The sequence below is a fragment of the Sphaerodactylus townsendi genome, linkage group LG05, assembly GCF_021028975.2.
Source record: "Sphaerodactylus townsendi isolate TG3544 linkage group LG05, MPM_Stown_v2.3, whole genome shotgun sequence".
Lineage (NCBI taxonomy): Eukaryota > Metazoa > Chordata > Lepidosauria > Squamata > Sphaerodactylidae > Sphaerodactylus > Sphaerodactylus townsendi.
Genome location: NC_059429.1, coordinates 123,461,490 through 123,483,388, shown reverse-complemented (window position 1 = coordinate 123,483,388; position 21,899 = coordinate 123,461,490). Strand labels below are relative to the sequence as shown.

The 21,899-nt window shown below is 44.5% G+C and overlaps 1 protein-coding gene across 5 annotated transcripts; it reads right to left on the bottom strand.

Moving 5' to 3' along the window:
• Positions 1–337: 337 nt before the first annotated feature.
• FAM217B (family with sequence similarity 217 member B) lies at positions 338–18,076 on the bottom strand. Of its 5 annotated transcripts, XM_048498658.1 has the most exons (5): positions 17,631–18,076; positions 13,714–13,825; positions 13,527–13,612; positions 9,106–10,055; positions 338–1,827 (listed from the first exon to the last, which is right to left on the bottom strand). In XM_048498658.1, exons 1-5 carry the CDS (start codon positions 17,732–17,734, stop codon positions 1,697–1,699), a joined length of 1,383 nt encoding a protein of 460 aa, XP_048354615.1. In that variant the 5' UTR covers positions 17,735–18,076; the 3' UTR covers positions 338–1,696. The 5 variants fall into 5 exon arrangements, with proteins under 5 accessions (XP_048354615.1, XP_048354612.1, XP_048354613.1 ...); XM_048498655.1 differs by lacking the exon at positions 338–1,827 and having other exon boundaries at positions 8,181–10,055; XM_048498656.1 differs by lacking the exon at positions 338–1,827 and having other exon boundaries at positions 8,181–10,055; positions 17,636–18,076.
• Between the last annotated feature and the right edge of the window lie 3,823 nt (positions 18,077–21,899).

Sequence of the window (21,899 nt, the reverse complement as noted above, 5' to 3'; positions counted from 1 at the left end):
TATTTTCTGGGGATGTCTTATATTCGGGGAAACAGGGTATTGAATATAATAGTTTGATGCCAGCCAGTGTACTGCGCGTTCATTTCTTGCATACCTATTAATACGTACTACACACATTTCTTTTTTACTTTTCTTTTTGCCAGAATCCAAGTCAGTCATATGCAATATGGAAAGCGACCTATCTTCTGGAGGTTTTTTGTGAGGATTCCTAAGAAAGCTGACATGCTTTGAATATTTTAATGCCATATAAAATTACTGTCATGCAAGTAAGATTTCTTGCAAGTATGGAGCAAAAAAAAAAGAGAGAGGAAAGTTTGCAATGATGAGAGACGACATCAACAATAAGGGTTTGAACCCCTGCACAAGTTAAGTTTATTTCTGGAACAGAGTAACTGGAAACCTCATCAAATTTGACAAGGGCATGCTTAATCATAGAATAAAATTTTGATATTCACTGCAACACACCGCGACTTTTCAAACACCAAAATAGCGATATGTATTCTTCGGTTAACAAATCTCGAGGTGGACTTGCAGTAAGCCCCTTGACATTTAAACGAATAAAAAGAATGTCCAGCCATTCCTGAGTATGTGACTTCTTACAATGGAGGTACAACAAAATAGCCTGTTTTGTTACCATTATGAACAAATTAATGCTATCTAATCCCGTGCTTTCGTATCAGTTGGGGATTTTGGTAAGGCCACGGAGAGAAACAGGGTAATTCAGCAATTTACAGAGAAATCCACTCAGATCAATTTAATAGTTCTTACTCCCAGGAAAGAGTAATATCAATATGTACACAGGGCAACTTCCTAGTACACTTTCCATTCAAGCAACAGTTGCTGGGAAATCTATTTCTCCACAGTCAGTGTGGTGCGGTGACTAAGAGATTCTGGTGGACCGGGTTTGTTTACCCACTCCTCCACGTGAGTGACGAATTCTTATCTGGTGAACTGATTTATTTTTTTCCCAAGAAGCCTGCTGGGTGACCTTGGACTAGCCGACAGTTCTTCGGAACTCTCTCAGCCCCACCTACATCAGAAGGTGTCTGTTGTGGGGAGAGGAAGGGAAAGGAGTTTGCAAACAATCTGCTTGTGACAAAAGACCTACCCCTCTGGCCATGCCCTGCAACAGGAAAGGAAAAGAAAGCTCAGCCAGGAACCCATTTAGCTGGCTGAGATGTTCCATCATGTTCCCCTCCTCAACCTTTCTCTCCTTGCTGAAAGAGCCATTGATCACACTCAGGTTTTTGTACCTATAAACTAGCATAGCTGCTCACCTGTAACTGTCTGCTGAACTAATAGTGATACCAACCCTGTTCAGATATTACAGGCCCCTTCCGCACACGCAAAATAATGCGTTTTCAAACCACTTTCACAACTGTTTGCAAGTGGATTTTGCTATTCTGCACAGCTTCAAAGAGCACTGAAAGCAGTTTGAAAGTGCATTATTCTGCATGTGCGGAATGAGCCACAGTGAACTCATGTACAACTTGTATGCAGAGTATACTTGTTTTTTCATCTTAAATGCATTGAACTGGAGAGCCAGCATGGTGTGGTGGTTAGGAGCTGTGGACTCTAATCTGGAGAACCAAGTTTGATTCCCGACTCCTCCACATGAGCAGCAGGATCTTATCTGGTCAACTGGATTTGTTTCTCCGCTCCCACACATGAAGGCTGCTGGGTGACCTTGGGCTAGTCACAGTTCTTCAGGACTCTTCCATCTGGCCGGCTGAGATGTTCCAACATGTTCCCTTCCTCGATCTTTCTCTCCTTGTTGAAAGGGCCATTGATCACGCTCAGGTTTGTGTACCTGCAATGCAAGCTGACCTTGAAAGACAAACAGTATGACAGGCAGCCTCGTGTAAGTATGTAAACCTCAGAGCTAAATGAAAATTAGATGTTTTTGATGCGAGAGCCGGGAGTAATGCTTGATCAGGGTTCTCATTGCAGTCAGATAAGCTAGGAGAACTTGCAGAGTGTGTATCAAGGGCCTCTGGCCAGAATGCACCTTATGCAGATGCCTCCCTATTTCCATTCCAAAGGCGTAGGAGCTTCTATATTAGCCAATAATTTAGGGACCACACAGTTACAGGAGCCCTGTGGTGCAGAGTGGAAAGCCGCAGCACTGTAGCCAAAGCTCTGCTCACAACCTGAGCAGCTCAAGGTTGACTTGGCCTTCCATCCTTCCTAGGTTGGTAAAACGAGTACCCCACTTGCTGGCCATAAGGTGTGGATGACTGGGGAAGGCAATGGCAAAAATATCCCATAAACCACAAATGTCAAACTCACGCCTCTCCAGTTGTTATGGACTACAGTTTCCATCATCCCCTGCCAGCATCATGCTGGCAGGGGATGATGGGAACTGTAGTCATAACATCTGGAGGGCCCCCGAGTTTGACACCTATGTCCCAGGACTATGTGTATGTTCTGCTGCTTTGGTTGTTGTGTGCTTGTGTACCCTGTTTTCCCTAAATAAACTTGTTAAAATTTATTTGCTCTCCTGTGGAAATTTCTTGCAAAAACTGATCTAGGTGTATATAGGCAACAAAGACCCCTGAGCTTGCGCGACCTTTTGCTGAGCCAAGAGTTTGCTCTCCCTAATTCCCCACTCTAAGAGAGAGGCTCCCACCACTTCAGGTAACAGCTGTTCTTACTCGTACGGCTCTTATGTTTTCCTCGAAAAAATGACAGCTTTCCTCGCCAAGAGCTGTCCAAAAAAAAAAAAAAAAACTTTTTAAATACTAATCAGTTCCATATTGAGCCAAAAGGAATTTGCCAGTTCATAATAAGCACAATATATTTGACAGATTTATGTGGAAGTTAGAAAAAAAATCAACAGCCTCTATTTATATCTTCTCTCACCCCCTCAATATAATCCCAGCCTGAGTATAGTTATGCTTGATTGATAAAACTTGTTCCCCTTGACACGGAACTTCCTATTCACTGCACACTGCAGCGACAGGTGCATTTTATATGTACAGAATGGCATCCCTCTAGATCAGGGGTAGGGAACCTGCGGCTCTCCAGATGTTCAGGAACTACAATTCCCATCAGCCCCTACCAGCATGGCCAATTGGCCATGCTGACTGGGGCTGATGGGAATTGTAGTTCCTGAACATCTGGAGAGCCGCAGGTTCCCTACCCCTGCTCTAGATCTACTCCACTGAAGCAACTGAAATAACTCTTGAACCCTGGAGAACTTTGGATGTGTCGGGGTCTGCCAAGATCCATAACAAACCACCAGAATGCAAATCAGCTGGTGTTCTGAATCAGTGCAGGATTTACACCGGCCCCTTCCACACAAGGCTTTAAAAACATTTTGAGGCAGAAAATAAAATGTTTCCTTCATGGAATTCTGTATCGTTTTTACCCCCAAATGTTTTATTTGCAGCCTCAAAACATTTGAATGAATCCCCCTTTTGAAATGATTCTCCGACTGAAATGTTTTGAAGAACATCTTCAATTGCTGTGTAATTTAAATTCCTGGGCGTTATGATTAAAGAGGATTTGACCTGGGGAGTACAGACTACCGCGGTGGTTAAGAAAGCCCAGCAAAGACTGTACTTTCTGAGACTTTTAAGGAAGCAACAACTAGATGGAAAACTTCTGGTGTCCTTTTACCGCTGTGCTATAGAGAGCGTCCTAACCTACTGCATCTGTGTATGGTTCTCCAGTTGCACAGTGTAAGCCCGAATAGGGAAGGCTCCCAGCAAGGGTGATCACTTTACTGCACAAAGGGGATTTCATTTGGCTGCCCTCTTCCACTCCTTGGAAGAAATCTATAATTCCCTGAAGCCTAAATAAAGCCCAACATATTCTGAGGGACCCTTGTCTCTATCCAGCACACTCTCTTACTTCAAACTGTTACCATCTGCGCAGGCGATACCAGGAGCTCTCAGAATCTAGGACAAAGAGGCTTTGAGAGACAGCTTCTACTCTAGAGCTGTGGCTATGCTAAACTCCGCTGCTTCATATTGATGTATTTGGGGCTATGTAGGGATGGGTGGAGGATGATGATGTATGAGTCTGAAATTGCATGAGTCTGAAATTGTATGAGTCTGAAATTGTGTGCATCGAGGAATGCTGCTGTAAATTTCGTTGTGCGTGCACAATGACAATAAAATGCTTATGCTTAATCTATCGGCTACGTTTCCCACACTTCTCTGAACTTCCTCCTTGGCGCCATTTTCTGAGCTCACTCATTTCCCCCTCGCTTTTAAAAAATTTCAATCGTTTGCTTGTTTTGATTTTGGGGGAGAGGGGAGGCTAACCTCTGATGCTTCGAGTGTATGAAAAAGAGGATTGCAGCAAGAAGCTCTGAGGCACTGAAACATCAATTCAACACTTGTTGAAGAAAGGACAGGATAAAAATGTACTAGATTAATACTGATTTGAAAATAACTGCTTGAAAATAATCAAAAATAACCCCAATTGCCTGTTAATATTATTACAATATATATAATGTATATAATTATAATCTACATAATTATAGATTATTATTATCATTATGATCTATATAATACTGACAGAACAGGAATACCTCAAATGTGTTAACAAACTTACAGATTTCAATGCAACGTGCAGCAATGGCAGCCACCAAGTTGGCTGGTTTTTAAAAGGGGTTGGGCAAATTCATGCCTTATTGACAGTTACTGTCTGGGAACCTCCATGTTCCAAGGCAGTATACCTGCCATGTTCCAAGGTAGAATGCCTGGCAAGGAAGGCAATATAACAAAAGGATGGCTGTTGCCTTCAGGCTCAGTTTGTGGATGTCCTGAAGGGCCGTGACTGTCCTCTGCTGGCAACAGGATGATGGGCTGAATGGACCCGAGAACGGGTCTTTATATTCCTTAACATTCAGAAGCCATTTTAACAAAAAAAATAAGAGGGAAAACTCACATAATGGTGGCCAGGGATTATTTTGAGGAGATGAGTGTGAAAATACATCATAGTTGGGGGTGGGGGTGGGTGGGTGGGGGGATGGAAAACATTTTCCAAATGTTTTTGGTGATGTGTGCGGAAAGAGCCACTGCGCCTTCAGTGTTTTGGAATCCCCTTTTGTTAAAGACCTCACAAAACCTCACCTCTGCAGACTTTCACATTCAGCCTGTTTCATAAAGCTACTACTGAATTAGCTATCACTTGTTTTAATATGTTGAATTTGTTTTAAGCCTCCTTTTTAAAAAAAAAATAGACGAAACACAGGATAGGCTATAAATTCATATAAAGGAACAGGTTAGCAACCTGAGGGCCAAATAATGCATCGTGACCTATACTTTGCTGCTGCAAAAAGTCTAATCTTTCCTCCTCTTTCATATCCTGATGTCACAACTTCCTGTATGCTGTATCCTCCTCTCATAAAATTGTCGCCAATAAGGAAGTGGTGGAAATGAAAAATTCTGTGATGTTAATGTACGGTAAGTTCCATCAGAAGCTAAGGGAAGGGAACTGGACACACGGCTGCCTTTTTCTGCAGAAAGGGGTGTGCCTGATGGCAGTATTATATGCATTCTTGAGGACTTGACCACACATTCCTCAAGACACAAACATGCAGATGCCCATTTGCATCTCTACTGGTCACTACCATGTGGCCAAAAAGCTCTTCTCATAGTGTTTGAAGATAACAAATTTCTTTGGAAACTGCACTACTGTTGTAACTAAGGGCGTTTTCCCACTTACCAGTAGCTGCGTGCTACTGTAGGCAAGTAGCGCGGGGTCCCCCGGCACTTCTTTACTCACAGTGGCTGCAACAACGCCAGTCGCCTTGATGCTGCCTGTCAGCGCCCCCTCAGCGTGGCGTCATTCCTGTAGCTGACTCTTCCAAGCGAGCGGCCTTTTGATGACTTCGCCAAGAGAGCACGGGAGTACCGTAAGGGGAACTTTCCTCTGAGAGCAGCCTTGCTGGCGTGCATAGGGGGGTCGTGGCAAGTGTGGAAACGCCCTAAGTTGTGGGTATATTGGACACCTGCAAGCCAATCACTTTGGCCAACCCTGATTCAGAAGAAAGTGCTTTCAAGTCACAAATGACTCCTAGCAATCCCATCTATCAGGCATTCCAGACAAAAGATAAACAGAGGTGGTTTGCCATTGCCTTCCTCTGCATAGCAATTCTGATTTTCCTTGGTGGTCTCCCACCCATGTATTAACCATGGCTGACTCAGTTTCCAAGCTCTGACAAGCTCAGGCCGAGCTGTGCTACTCAAGCCACTGATCTGGTTTAACCACTGTGCAAAAACAACAGTTAAATCTCATTTTCAGGTTTATATCTCCTGTTGCTGGGGAAAAGACATCTAGAAGCTCCTTGAGAATCCACATTTTCTACATTCAACCCGTCCTCATGAGTACAGCGAAAAATAAAGGCGCTTGAGTTTGCATAGATAAAGCTTTCGAACGTAGTAAGACTTCACAATGAAAATAAGTTGTCACCAAAACATGGCAGGAATTGTAAATCAGTAATTAAAACAGGCAAAAAAATGTGATAAAATTCCACGTTTCAGCAGCAAATTCTTCACAATCAACTCAAATGAGGAACATGTATTTGCTTAAAACTTCTCGTTCTGTTAGAAAGTGGCTAACTCTTTACTGAAGACGAGTGGAAGGCTCTTCATTGTAGAGAAAACAGTCTCTGCTGGTATAAAATTCCCCCCAAAACAAGAACCATGACATGAACCATCTTGGAGCTGGATTTCCTGTGAGGAAAGCCCAGCTTCCTTACTGTGACAAAATAAGTCACTGTAAAGTCCAGATGTCCCATGTGTACGTCCCTTTGTGCTCTGGACACTGGCGAAAAGGACTGCTACCTGTGGCTGAAAATTATCCTTTCAAATCTTTGAAGCACTTGGAATGATCCCAAGCGTGTCCCAGATTCAGCACATGGTTCATGACCCATCCTCTACCCATGAACTATTTATCATCTGTGCAAGCTGCATTTATTAATAACCTCTCCCAATCACACCTTGTCATCTTCACTGATGCTTAGATTCTACCCCCCTCTCTCCTCCCCACATCCTCTAGGCCATAGGTGTCAAACTCGTGGCCCTCCAGATGCTATGGACTTCAGTTCCCATCATCCCCTGACAGAATCATGCTGGCAGGGGATGATGGGAACTGTAGTCCATAACATCTTGAGGGCCGCAAGTTTGACACCTGTGCTCTAGGCCCCTTCTACACAATACTTTTCAATCCATTTTCACAACTGTTTGCAAGTGAACTTTGCTATTCCGCACAGCAAAATCCAGCTGCAAAGTGGATCGAAAGTGGATCGAAAGTGAAATATTCTGCATGTGTGGAAGGGGCCCTAGATTCTCTCCTGGTTCTTTTCATATTTGCCCATCTTCTCCACGGACCACACTCACCCATCATCATGCCCAATGATCAGGTTTTAACAGAGATGCACCATGACAGTTTGATAAATATCGAAGCTTGGGTGTGCGTTGCATGGATGGTGGATGCATTTTAATGATGGCTTGCAATGATGGGCTACCTTGCACATACAGGAATCTCGATAAATAAAATGGTGTAGTGATGTGAGTTTCCAAAGGCTCCACCATTCTATACAACTGGCACCAAAGAGCTGCTGCCCACCAAACAAGCAGGGTTCCATCCTAGTTCTCTTTACCTTCCTATCCCCAAAACCAAGGGTTCTCATTTGCTTCATTTCATTTTTTTTAAATCAAAACTTTCCAGATGGGACAGAGAACAAATGTTCACCACAGCTGGACAAGTAAACATAGAATCCCCTTAACTGACATAGGGCCTTTCCCCACTTACCTTAAGCCCCGCGCTACTCTCCTCAAGTAGCGCGGGGTCCCCCTGCACTCCCCACGGCAGGGGCGGTGACAGCGCAGCTGCCCTGACGCTGACACTGTTGCGCCCCCTCAGCGCGTGGCATCCCTGGCGCTGGAGAAAACCGGTAGCTTCTTTGATGAACTCCACGCCAAGAGCCTTCGGGGTCGTGGGGATGCCCAGGCGGGCGCCAGGGATGCTGCACGCTGAGAGCAGCGCGTGGCATAGGGGGGATCCTTGGGAGTGGGGAAGTGGGGAGTGGGGAAACGCTCCTAAATGTATTTTAATTAATTTATATATATGATGTTTTAACCTTTTATTTTGTTGGAAACCGCCCTGAGCCTTCGGGGAGGGCGGTATACAAACACAATAAATAAATAAATAAATAAATAAATGAGACCTCGTATGTGCTGACATTGTGATGCAACCACGAGCAAGGACGCCCACAGAAACTAAGAACGGCCTTTCAGAGGAGGATGTCTCTCTTTTGTATAGCAGAGTGCATTTATAAGTAACCATGAAAGAGTTACAACAAATTATCAGTTTGTACTGATAATTCCTTCTGAAAAGCTGGTCTTGAAAAAAACACCACTCAAATGCAAAAGAAGGACATTGCCTGGTTAGTCATTAAAGGTGGATATTAAATTTTTTTTAAAAGAACAGAATTGTATGGTGTGAATTCTGACCATATTTTGACATCTCTACGGAGAGCAACCAGGGAAATCAGGGAGCCCCTGCCATGAAAAACCAAAGGAAGGAATGGGCCATCACAACTGTAATCCTAAGCAGAGTTATCCCTTCTAGGTCCGTTGCAGTCAACTGGCTTAGAAGGGCATAACTCCACACAGGATGGCACTGCTAATTTTCTGAGTTGAAGGGATAAGAAAAGAATGAATCTCCCAGCCCAATCACAAAACCACGTGCGACGCTCGACAGCCCAATCACAGCGCATGGTGGGCGGGACAACAAGCAGTACCCGCCTCCCTATGACGGCCTATGTCGTACTTTATGGACCACCATTTTAGCACTTGGTCCCCAGAAGAAGGGTTTCCGGGCCCCACTGCTGTAAAGCACAACAAATCTAAACCCAGGATTATTTAAATTATGGCACTGGCTTCACACCATTTGCTTTTAACTTCTGGTCCGCCTGAACTTTTTTGGAAGGGACATAAGCATTGGTGTTGACATTCTTCTTGGGATTTGTGCACGAGCAGGCTGCCTTCAGTGGGGCCGCTGAACCGTGGAGTGAGGAGGGTTGCTTGTGGGGCCTAATGTTGCCAGCTCCTTGGAGCATGGAATTGCTCTCTGAGGGAGGCTTACCGAAAAGCTGCGCCTTGGTGCTAGGCCGCTTTTTTGCCTCGCTGCTTTTCCTCTCAGAGGAGTGTCTTTGATGGGCGGAGGGACCACAGGTTGTTTTCGAATGTCCTTGACACAAAACTACCTGGCTGGCTCCTTCGTTGTGCAGATCTCTTCTGTAACCAAGCTGGCAGCTGGAGAACCTTGGAAAGCTTTCAGGGGCAGTCAAGTTTTTGTTTGGCAAGAGAGTATGCAACGATTTGTTTTTCCCAGGGCTTTTCAAGGTCCAGAGGGCGCTGGGGGCAGTCTGAGGCCTCGCCTTGGCGGCCTTCCCTTTTTCGGCTTGCACGGTTTGCATCTGCAGCCATTCAAGCTCTAGGAGCCGATCTACGTACCTCTCGAGACTTCCTGTCGGCTGTGGCCGTGCTTCTGACTTGCACTCGGTGTTGACAAAGGCTGCCAGCCCTTTCAAGTCCCAGGTGTTGAAAGGAGGCGGGAGGAAGTCAGGGTAACAGTAGTCCGATTGCTTACATTTTGCATCAGGGAGGTGCTCAAAACAAAGGGGATCGATTTCCTCTGCTCGGAGGTTGAGCTCTGGCGGCGTGCAAGGAGAAGGAGGAATGGGGATTCTCTCTGAGTCGGAAAGGTCACTGGCGCTGTCCTCATCAGCATCCTCTTTCATAATTCGAACCGACGAGAAGTCAAGAAACATGGCGTCAGCAGAGGCGCCTTGATACGCGGAACTGCAGGGCCCTGCTTCATCCATATGCCTTCCGGAGTTCCTTTCTGTTTTGGCAGGTTCCTTGCAATAAAAACTCTGGATCAGCATTTCTTCTGTCCTACTGGAGTCGCCCCAAGAGGCGCCCTTAAACGTGGAAGGGATCTTGTGGTATCCGGCTTCATGATGCTTTTTCACCAGAGATTCCTTTTGTGGCTTTGGTGTTCTCTGTGACAAAGTGCAAACATTTGTGGCTCTAGATAGAAAAAGAACATCTGCTGTCAGAGCTTTAAAAAAAGATCCTTCGATTTCTTTGTTTCAGCTACATGACATTAAAAATGTATAATTACAAATGTGGGAGGGGAAGATGAGATCAAAAAACAGCAGTAAATGCATAAACTTTGACATGACACGAATAAACTAGACATAAAAGAGTTTATAATATGTATTCATTGCAGCTTATGTGTGGTGATCCCTTTTTTAAAATGGTTTTATTGATGCATCTTAAAAGTAAAGATTACAATTATAATTAATCACTAACTTAAACTCAAATTCAAACATCATATTCATATTTGTTGCACTTAAATTTTCCACCAAACATCACGTGATATACTTTTCATTATTTACATCACTTACCTTTAGCTTAATAACTGAAAAGAAACTACTTTTTCAAACACAGTGTCTCATACAATCCAATTATAATGATATTAATGCTATAAACAATTTTTCCTATACCTTAGCTCTAATTTCTCTCTTCTCTATTCCCGAAAGCTTATCGACATTAATTTATTCTTATATATTTTTTCAAAATAATTTGCTAACTTTGTCCATTCATCCTTAAATTTGGATCACATTGTCCCATTAATAATTTGTGTTAATTTTGCCATTTGGGCAAACCCAGCTATTTTGACGTGATCTTTGGTAATTTACATCATTTCCACTTTCATGCCCAAACATAACCTGCTCCTAATTTTTTCAACTGCTGCAACAGCCAATAAAGCCCTCTAGATAAAACGTTCCTCCAGCAAATGGGTCAGCAAATAATCTAAGCCTGTGAACCAAACCAGACTACCATGGCAGGAAGCAATTCCTCCAAGCAATAAATAAAAGGAAATGTAAAACATAGTGGAAAATATTCTGTTTACCTTGCTGACATAAGTGGCCATTAAATAAGACCCTTATATATTGAAAACTGTGACCCTGTTCCATATTTTTTTTGGAGGGGGAAGCCAATGGAGGGGGAAGCCAACAGACCTGAAAGAAATGTCCTGTCACTTTAACGAAGGCTTAAAGTAAGCAAGGGTCAGATGAAGATTTACACGGCATGGAGATCACCTGATCTACAACATGCAATTAAACTCTACAGGATATTCTCTGGCAACTCTACGGCTGGATCCTACCAACCTTGCCCTTGGGGCTGGAGGGAAGCGTGATAATCTCACCCAATCCCCGATTTAACTTCAATCCAGTCCCACATGGCATTTTGTTGAAGTGCATCTGAGGCTCCTTCTGCACATGCAGAATAATGCACTTTCAATCCACTTTGAAGCTGGATTTTACTGTGCGGAATATCCAAACCCACTTTCAAACAATTGTGAAAGTGGATTGAATGTGCACTATTTTTGCAAGTATGGAAGGGGCCAAAGACTAACAAGACTCCCAAAGCATAATCTTTCCAGAGTAAAAGCTTCCTTCATCAGATACACTAGGAATGGAGATCTCAGACCTTATATCCCAATCAGAAGGTGCAAAGAAAGGAGTCAGGAGACAAAGGTACAATGCAAAATGCAGTCTGCTTGATTAGAGCAGGAGAGAAACGCCTAGGGGTGGGAGAAGGATCACTCAAGGCCCCAATGCGCGAAAGGGGCCTGAGGATCTCCAGCATTGCATTTTGGGACCTCTCCTCCCTTGCAACAACAGAAAAGCTGTTAGGACCCAACCCAGTATCATCTGTGCTCACTTACTTGTGAGTGAGTTCTAATACTCTCAATGGGAGCTTCTGAAAATAAATACTGAATTCCCATTGAGAGCATTAGAACTCAGTCACAAGTAGGCAAGCACAGGACTGCGGCCATGTGGCCCAATCCTACGTGAAAAGAAAACACTTAACCCCACCCCCATCTTTAGCTCAATGTTTTGTGCCCAGCTGAGTTCAACCAGCTTCCTGTATGTTAACAAGCGTTTGATTGCTATATAATTCTTCCAACGCTGTGCTGAATTATTTCCAACTTGGATCTCAAATTAAAGGCTGGCTTCTGCATTAAAGAAAAAAACACACACAGAGAGATGAGAAGTGAAGAACGTACACTTAGCAGCTACTCTGTCTGGATAACTGCCAGACACGCTGAAATCAGTGCCATTCATTTCATTTCAATGGAGCTAAATGGTCCTGATTGAACTTGATTCTCTTTTTTTTTCCAGCGAGATGATCCAAAAATCTTCCTATTTTAACTAGCATACACAATGAGTAAAAAAGGGGGTGGGAGCCCAGCATTTGGCAACTTTCTTTCATGTAATTCATGTAATCGTGGGCTGCAGTGGAAAGCGGCAGAGGTGGGACTCAGCCAGTTCGCACCGGTTCTGTCGAACTGGTAGCTAACCGGCTGAATTCCACCATGGCCCCACCCCAAGGAGTCACAGGTGCTCCAGCAGGCCTCCCAGCCCTCCCCCGAAGGCCACGCCACAGCCTGCCCCCCGAAGCTACCGCCTTCCCTTGCCTCTCCCCCATCAAATATCAGAAAGGGGGGCGGGGTGCTGCAGCCAGGTAAGTGGGCAGAGGAGGGCGTGAACCGGTGGTTGATCTGGTTGGATGACATCACTGGAAAGCAGGGTGAGTGGGGTGCAAAAATCCCCTGCCTGCACAATAGAGTCCTTTGGGTACTAGTCTAATGTCCCACTACAATCATACTGGGGTTGTTATAGGGTTGATATGTGCCCATCAGTCTGTGGGAGAAATAATTATTTTTAATTGCTTGTGGGAAACCTATCGAAGAATCACTGGAAACTCTATGGTAAAATGGTAATGGTTTTGGCAATTCCTAGACACAACTGTCATCATATATGGCAGTGGTGTTGAACCTTTGGCACTCCAGATGTTATGGACTACAATTCCCATCAACCCCTGCCACCATGGCAAATTGGCCGTGCTGGCAGGGGCTGATGGGAATTGTAGTCCATAACATCTGGAGTGCCAAAGGTTAACCACCACGGATATATGGTGTTTTCCCAGCTATTATGTACAGCCATTTTTCTATGAATTTTATCAAAACCAGAAGAAGAATAATTTGGATTTATACCCCACTTTTCTCAACCGTAAGGAGATTCAAAGTGGCTTACAAACTCCTTCCCTTCCTCTCCCCGCAACAGACACCTTGTGAGGTAGGTGGGGCTGAGAGAGGTCTGAGAGAACTGTGACTGTCCCAAGGTCACTCAGCAGGCGTCATGTGGAGGAGTTGGAGAAACAAACCAGATTCTCCAGATTAGAGTCCACCAGTCCTAACCACTATACCACATTGGCATATGCAATTGCAAAATTTACCATTAGTTTTTCTTTAGGGCTATGGTGCCTTGCCTATTTTTGTGGCAACAGGTCAACACTGCAACTCCTCTGGACTTGCCATCTTTACACTATGTTCAGGTTACTGTGTTTACTTTCTTCTCTTGCATTCCTCAGCACTGCACTTGTACAACTTTCACCATATCAACAACAACAACAACAACACTTTACCTGTTTTGCTGGTGACCCTCATAAAGTCTGTTCCGTTCTTTCTGGCGAACAGCTCCCTGACTATTACCCGTGGCACGACCAGGAGTCTAGGGAACATTTATTAAAACGTAGCTATAACTGCAGTCCGGAAAAACAGCCGATGTCTGTCAAAGCATTCTCACTCCCCACAAAACACAAAATACGGTACCTTTTCCGTGGCAATAGAAACATTTGTGTTTAATGCGCTAGGAGACAGTTTCACGTGGGGCGGATGTTTCTTCAGTTCTTTGGTGCTTGAACGGCTCTTGCCACCACTGGAACTAGTATGGATTAAACAGGAGACGATTAAGAAGACGAAGATTAAAAGATACTCACAGATTCAGTTCTACATCTCAGTGCAGTGAGATCATAGAGTCACCATCTGATAAGATTCTAAGCATGCTACAGATCTCTACCTCCATAGTTATTATTCTGCTCTTAGGAGATGGAATTGGCGGCGGGGGTGGGGAGGAACGGGACGAAAAGTTAAAAACCATTTATGAACCTCTCCTTTATAAGGTGCATGTTGGCTTCAAGGAAGGCTGCCAACTGAGAGGGTTAGAACCCAGGCTTTCCATAGCGTTTACCTCACAACTGCCCCCAAAACAAAAACGAAGCGGTTTCATGTTGTGATCGCCTTGACTCAAATGGTGTCCAAATACTTGCTCAGAGTTTGCACCTACGCACTCACATGCTTTGCCAGAAGATCTGGCAGCCTCAAGCATCCTGATGGTCACCCTACCTGTTTTCTACCTGTAGAAAATCTACACCCTTTCTAATCCTTCCTTTTCTCTGTCAGGTACAGCAGGAGGAACTCTGCTTTTCCAGGCAAAGATAATAATCAGGGAGGGGTGGGAGAGGAATCCTGCCCTGGGGTCTCAAAGCACTTTATGTACACCTCTGGGGTAAGGATCTGACTACCATGAAGGTCAACTGGACAGGGAGTTCTGAACTTGGATTTTGCTTTCGGCCTTAGATGTTCCATTTAGCACCTGCATAGTCTTTGAGGGACTGTGCTATTATTGCCTGGTGCTGCCTTGCCATCAGTTCTGGGAATTTTTTTAGTCAGGAAGCCAGGCAAAGAGCGGGCAGTCATACACATCAGTGACAACCAGACAGGCCTTCGTAATCCCCGCACCCATATTGAGGCCTCTGACTCACACCCATGTGCCACCACCTCACATGGTTAAGTCTGCGTCTTTCACGACAGTAAATAATCAAAATCTGGGTTCAGATCCCCCCCCTCCTATTACAAACTGAACGGATTTATTTTAGGCCAGTCATCTGTTCTCTCAGCTTCACCCACCTCAGAGGTGCTGTCGAAGGCTTTCACGGCTAGAATTGACTGGCTCTTGTAGGTTTTCCAGGCTGTATGGCCATGACCCTAGTAGTTTGAGCTCCTAATGTTTTGCCTGCATCTATGGCTGGCATCTTCAGAGGCATATTGGGGTAAGATCTGTACTGACTGTGACATGCCTCTGAAGATGCCAGCTATAGATGCAGGCTGTTCTGTTCCCAAAGCAATCTAATATCAGGAGGCTTACACTCGGCCAGAATAGAATGTGAGACCTGTAGACTGAGTAACAGTTCAAAAGCGGTTTAATAATATTACAAGTTGAGGACTCTGAATCCTTCCATGAAGCCTAACTAATAAAGAATGCTGGAAATGATTGGAGATCATTTGAAGAGCTTGCAGGCACCAATTCTTGCTTGCTTGCTTCCAAGAAAGTCTGCTCTGCTTCTTGCTTCTTCTGAGCCCTCCCAGTGTCCTCTAACTGGACTCTGTTTTTCCTGCAATCCTGTTGAAACTTGCTTACTCTGAGTTCTATGGATCTCTAACGCCTTATATGTAACATCTTGGGCATCTGGGATATTGCTGTCTCCAGCCTTCTACAGACACCTGAACGAAAAACAAACTGAAAAAAGGTACTGCTAACTAGTAAGGGATACTATAATGTTCTTGCCTATGAAGGGACAGGGTCTAGCTAAGGTTCCCTCCCACAGAATATTGTACAAAAACAAGCCAATTCTATCCAAGGGTATAACTGGGGCTTAAATGAAGAAAATAGTGAGGGGGTCTCTAGGGGCATGACACAGGAACAACATTAGGAATTAAAACCACCAGACCATGGCCATACAGCCTGAAAACCCACAACAGCAACATCAGAGTAAAGTAAATATGAGGGAGAAACATTTATAGCACACAGAGCTTGTTGAAGAAAGGACAGGATAAAAATGTACTAGATTAATACTGATTTGAAAATAACTGCTCGAAAATAATCAAAAATAACCCCAATTGCCTGTTAATATTATTACAATATATATAATGTATATAATTATAATCTACTTAAGTATAGATTATTATTATCATTATGATCTATATAATACTGACAGAACAGGAATACCTCAAATGTGTTAACAAACTTACAGAATTCAATGCAACGTGCAGAAATGGCAGCCACCAATTTGGCTGATTTTTAAAAGGGGTTGGGCAAATTCATGCCTGATTGACAGTTACTGTCTGTGAACCTCCATGTTCCGAGGCAGCATACCTGCCATGTTCCAACGTAGTATGCCTGGCAAGGAAGGCAATATAACAAAAGGATGGCTGTTGCCTTCATGCTCAGTTTGTGGATGTCCTGAAGGGCCGTGACTGTCCTCTGCTGGGCTGAATGGACCCGAGAACGAATTGAGCTTCTGTCTTTATATTCCTTAAAATTCAGAAGCCATTTTAACATGGAGCAGCTGCAACCACATATTGCTTTTCCATTTTTTTAAAGGCCTAATTTTGTTCATTTTTGCTCAAGGACCTTTTGAATGTAAGGCAGCAACACACGTAAGAAACGCTAGCCAAATTTAGGCCAGCAGAGAGATTCTGTTCCAAGTGAATTAGGCTATGAAACATCGTCATATGACATAAGTTCACAGCCTTGATTTCAAAACAATCCATAGATATTTGATCATTGACAAACACCCAATGTACGCTGCTTGTTAGGGTCTTTTTACATTATAAAACCCTTCTCTTTACCCCCCGCCCCAAATATAATTGTAGGTTTTCTGTTCCAAAAAAACACAGCACCTAAAGGACCAGAAGCACTGTTTAAAATATCAGCACTATCAAATGTGACATTAGGGTAATATCACAGATGTCTGATCATGAACTTAAATCCTTTATGGGACTGCAGTAAAACATCTAGGCAGCCTGATAGCCCAGTCCAGTCTCATCTTACCAGAGCATGGCAGCTAAGCAGGGTCAAACAGAGACAGCCCTTGGATGGAAGGCCACCAAGGAAGTCCAGGGTTAAGCTACACAGAAACAGGCAGTAGCAAACTTCAATTAAATGTCCCCTGCCTTGAAAACCCCCATGGGGCTGGGGTCACCATTTGTCACTTGCAACCTGATGGCACATAAACACACACACAAATCTAACAAGATCAGCTTCGAGAAGTCAGGTATATATATATAAGTGTGTGTAGAGTTTACTGGGCAAAGACATTTACAGCCATCCAAATATCTTTTATATAACACACATCCTCACACATATATATGTTCTTTTCATATACATGTGAAAGAACAATATTTGGGCTTCCACAGCACTATGTTTATAACTCCAGGAAACCCATTATCATACGACAGTGAGGAATACTGGCATAGATGCAGCACGAGAAACCAGGAAAGTCAGGAATGTACCCCAGAAATCTAACAAGATCAGCTGCAAGCAGTCAGGTATCTGAGTGCGCACAGTTTACTGTGCAACGCCATTTACAACTGTCCAAATATGTACGTTTTATATAACACAAATCCACACACACACACACACACACACACACACACACACACACACACACACACACGGTGTTCATATGCATATAAAAGAACCACAACTGGGCTTCCACAGCGCTGTGTTTATAATCCTAGGAAACCAATAATCATATGACAGAGATGAATGATGCCACAGATGCAGAACAAGAAATCAAGAAAGGCAGGAATGCATCATAGCCCAGCTGTCAGTCATCTCCATCCATCTGCAACTAATCTACATGAGGCATGCCCTGTTCCCCTGACACGGAGAGAGAGATCCTTACGTTACCATTCCTTGTCCTTTGTGGATTTCATGGGCGAGAGCTTGCTTCTGCCAGCTTCCTCCGTGCAGCGTGAACGGATAATCCCGGATGCCCGGTCCCATCATAGGGTGGTTGCAATAGCCTCGGCTGAAGGGAGGTTCACATCTTCTGCAAATCTGCCAGCGGGCCGGGAGCGGCTCTCCAAGCGCGTGAGCAGCCGAGGCGGAACGGGGAAGCTCCCCAGCTCACCCCCAGCCTGCAGTAAACAAACCCCATGCATCCCCCGCCACGTGACTTCCCTTCACACGAACACCGCGGTCCGTTTTCTCTTCCGCTCGCGGTCCCCGGACAAGCCCCCGTCCCCGGGCTGCAAATCCGGAGCGGCCTCCCGGGTCGGTGTGCAATGGAAAGGTTAGCCGGTGCGGCTGCAAGGCATTGTGGGCCGCGGGGAGACGCATGCACCGGGTTTTGGCTGTGCAAAAAGCCATGGCGAGAGGCACAGCACGGCGACCTTCGGGTGTGGGCGGAAGAAGTGGGCGAGCCTCAGCCCTGAATATCCCCTCTGCAGCTCTGCCGCGCATCTTGTGCGCTTCCCCCACTGCTGCACCGATTTGCATCCTTCGGCAGATAATACAAATGGAAAAATCTGGATCCGGCTTTTACCCAGGCGCGACGAAAACAGACCCTTGGAGCATGCCAGTTTGGGTGCCAAGCTTTACTGCACCCCCCGCCAGCGTGGTTGTAGTGGTTAGGAGCAGGTGCACTCTAATCTGGAGAACCGGGTTTGATTCCCCGCTCTGCCACTTATGCTGTGGAGGCTTATCTGGGGAACCACATTACCTTGTGTGTTCCAACACATGCCAGCTGGGTGACCTTGGGCTAGTCACAGTTCTTCGGAGCTCTGTCAGCCCCACCCACCTCACAGGACGTTTGTTGTGAGGGGGGAAGGGAAAGGAGATTGTAAGCCCCTTTAAGTCTCACAGGAGAGAAAAGGGGGCTATAAATCCAAACTCTTCTCCACAGATCGCTCCCCGCTAGTTTGGTTTGTTCCGCAACTGCCTCACTTTCAAAATAAGAGTTGTTAAAGCCGTGTTAATATCTGTATTTCTTATGTATTAGATTTATTCTGTGTCCTTTATGACATTTTCAGGGTGGGTTGCAATACAAGCCATATTAGCGTGTGCCGAGCAATGTTGGTGTTGAAGGAGAGTTTTAGGGATACTGTGAATCCTAAATCCGTGAGCGCTAGATCAAATCAAGCTAAAATGACCAAACGGAGGCTATCAGGCTATCTATGGTGCTTTGGTCAGATTGTTGGAAGACAATACTCACTGGAAAGGGCAATAATGCTAGGAAAAGCTAACTGTAGTAAGACCCAACATAAGATGGATTGATGCTGTAAAGCAGGGGGTCCCCAACGTGGGGACCGTGGGGACCTCGGTGTCTGCTGGCACTTTTCCTGGTATTTTTAGAAAATGGAGTGGTCCTGGTGTGGTTTTTGCCCAGCAGGGCTTCTGCTTGGCCATTGGGGATTGGTTGGCTGTGCAGATTTGTAAAACACATTGCTTTGACTGCCGCCGCCACAGCATGAAGATTTTCATTGTGTGGCTGAAGTTAACCTGCATTGATCATTTTGTGACTCCTGTTGACAGCTGTTTCATGCAATCATTTTTTGACTGTGCCTCCCACACTGTATCCAAATTCTGAAAGGGCTTGCAGGGTCAAAAAGGTTGGGGACTCCTGCTATAAAGGAAGCCACAGCCCTCGGTTTGCGAGGCCTTAGGAAGGCTGGTAACAATAGGAATTTGGGAGGTCACACATTCATAGAGTGGCCACAAGTTGGAAGCCACTTGCTGATACTTTAACACAAACACACCAACAGTGTGGTCTAGTGGTGGGGGCACAGGGTTGGGAGCCACAAACTCAAGCACCCCATTAATCTCTGAAAATAACCAGGGACCAGACAAAATAAGTGAGTTCTGGGAACGGTTTCCTGGGAATAAATCCCACTGAATGAAGTGAGACGCCAAACTCTCTCAATCAGTATAAAACTGCAAAAAGACTTTAAAAATATTTCTACTAACCAGAAACCAAAAAATTGAAGCATACTCACAGGATGCTTCATCCAGGGAAGAAAAATTGTGCATGTGTGTGTGAGAGAGAAACTTTTCTTGATCCAGGAGGAAGAACCATGTGAGCCAAATCCCCAAATGGTGTTGTCAGCCCAGAAAACCTGCAACAGCCAGTGTTGTTTTGTTTCGCCTACACTAACTTGAAACAGATTCTAGTTCCTGGATGCTAAAATCCAAACAGTTCCAGCTGTCTCTTCATAGGCTCTTTCTGTACAACACAAATAAAACCTTTTCAGGCAGGAAATAAAATGTTTCCTCCATGGAGTTCCGCATGGTTTTTAGCCCAAAATGTTTTATTTCCAGCCAGAAAACATTTTATTTGCATGCTGTTCCCTAGAGATTCATTTGGGAAAACATTTTGAAAATGTCTTAGATCTTTCTGAGCTAGTGCTGACCGTCTAGCACTTTATTTTTGTCTGGTTTTTTTATTGGGGGGTGGTGGTTATGTCTTTGAAGCTACAAAGACATGACCTCTCGAGAATCACATCATGGGGCTCTGAAGCCATGTAGTATTGGATCCATTAAATTTTTTTGTTAAATGGCAGCCAGGAATTGATTTGAGGGGGTGAGTGCAGACAAACGTTGGGATAGGAGGGTTGAAAATATTTGCAAACGTTTGCCAAACATTTTCAGCGGAAATGTGCGGAAATGGCCCCATGCAATCCCATCCCCTACTTTCCTGCCACTGCCACTTTAAAAAGGAAAAAAAGATAGTAGAAGAGCAGAGACAGGCTGGGTTACTGAATTTACCACAGAAATAATTTCCACAGTGGCCTAATCCATGCCCTTGATCAGGTTGAAGATAAACATCTTTGCAGTTCAATCCTAGACTGGAGTAACTCTGCACAGGATTGCACTGTTAGGAGATCAAAGGATATAGAATTAACGAGATCCTTTGGGAGTAATCCTAAACAAGTATCCTTAGAAGTCAATCTCATGTTATTCAATGGGGCTTATCTTCCGTTTTCTGTTTGCCTTAATGTAACATATGATATTAATTATTAACAAGGTATCATCGCTCCATAGCATGCATTTTAATGGGAATTATGACTGCTTTGCTTCCTTAGCAAAACAAAAACAGACTCTAACCATGAAAGCTGGAACCACCCTGCATGTTAAGATTCTTTTTTGGTTGTGCCACAACAGACTAACATGGATACCCTCTTTAGAATTTGACTTTTCTGGTTACTCAATGTGCGCAAAGACCTCACCGGGATGAAACCGAAGAGTCTGTTTTCATCAGGAGCTGCCTTCTGGAAGAAAAATACTTTGGAGCCTACACAGAATATGTATTGTCAAAGGCTTTCATGGCCGGAATCACTGGGGTGTTGTGTGGTTTCGGGGCTGCATGGCTGTGTCCTAGTAGCATTTTCTCCTGACGTTTCACTTGCATCTGTAGCTGGCATCTTCAGAGGATCTGATGGTAGCAAAGCAAGTGGAGTATATATACCAGTGGAATGTCCAGGCTGGGAGAAAGAACCATTTGCCTGTTAACAAGTGTAAAGGGTGCAATTAGCTAGCTTGATTTGCACGTGTTGGGTCGGATCCACCCATTTAGAATGTGTGTAGTCGAATAATTCCCTGATAATGTCAAACTATTTTATTATATATTTATTATATAATTACTGCACTACTTTTTTCATCATTCCTATTACCCATCTCCTCCCAATTATGACTGTATGACTATAGCCTGTGCTGACTGCATGTAAACGTGGCTTGTTTTTCATTGGCAGGCCCTATTTCCCACACTTCCTGCACACCCCCCCAGGAGTTACTGACTTTTCCTGGGGAGGGCCTAATTCCTTCTCTTTGGGCATGTTGCCACCACCTGATCATTTGAGGACTGCCTGCTGGGGAAGATCAGGATTTCCCAGCCTTTCCTTCACTGCACGAGGCCAGCCCCTGCCTCAGTTTCCCCTTGGTTCCTCTCCTGTCTCCAACAGGGTAGACTGGAGATCCTGGAGGAAAAGCTGCTCAGCCTTCCTCTTACCTCCTGGTTACATAGCTGGGTCCAAGACAGTAGGGCACAAGTGGAGTACAGAGAACTCTTCCTCAACAGCCAAGGTTTTAAAAGTATTTACTAAAAGGAAGAAATGATTACTCATAGCGTTTTATACACACCAGATTTAGTTAAAGGGTTACAAAATAAAAGGAGATA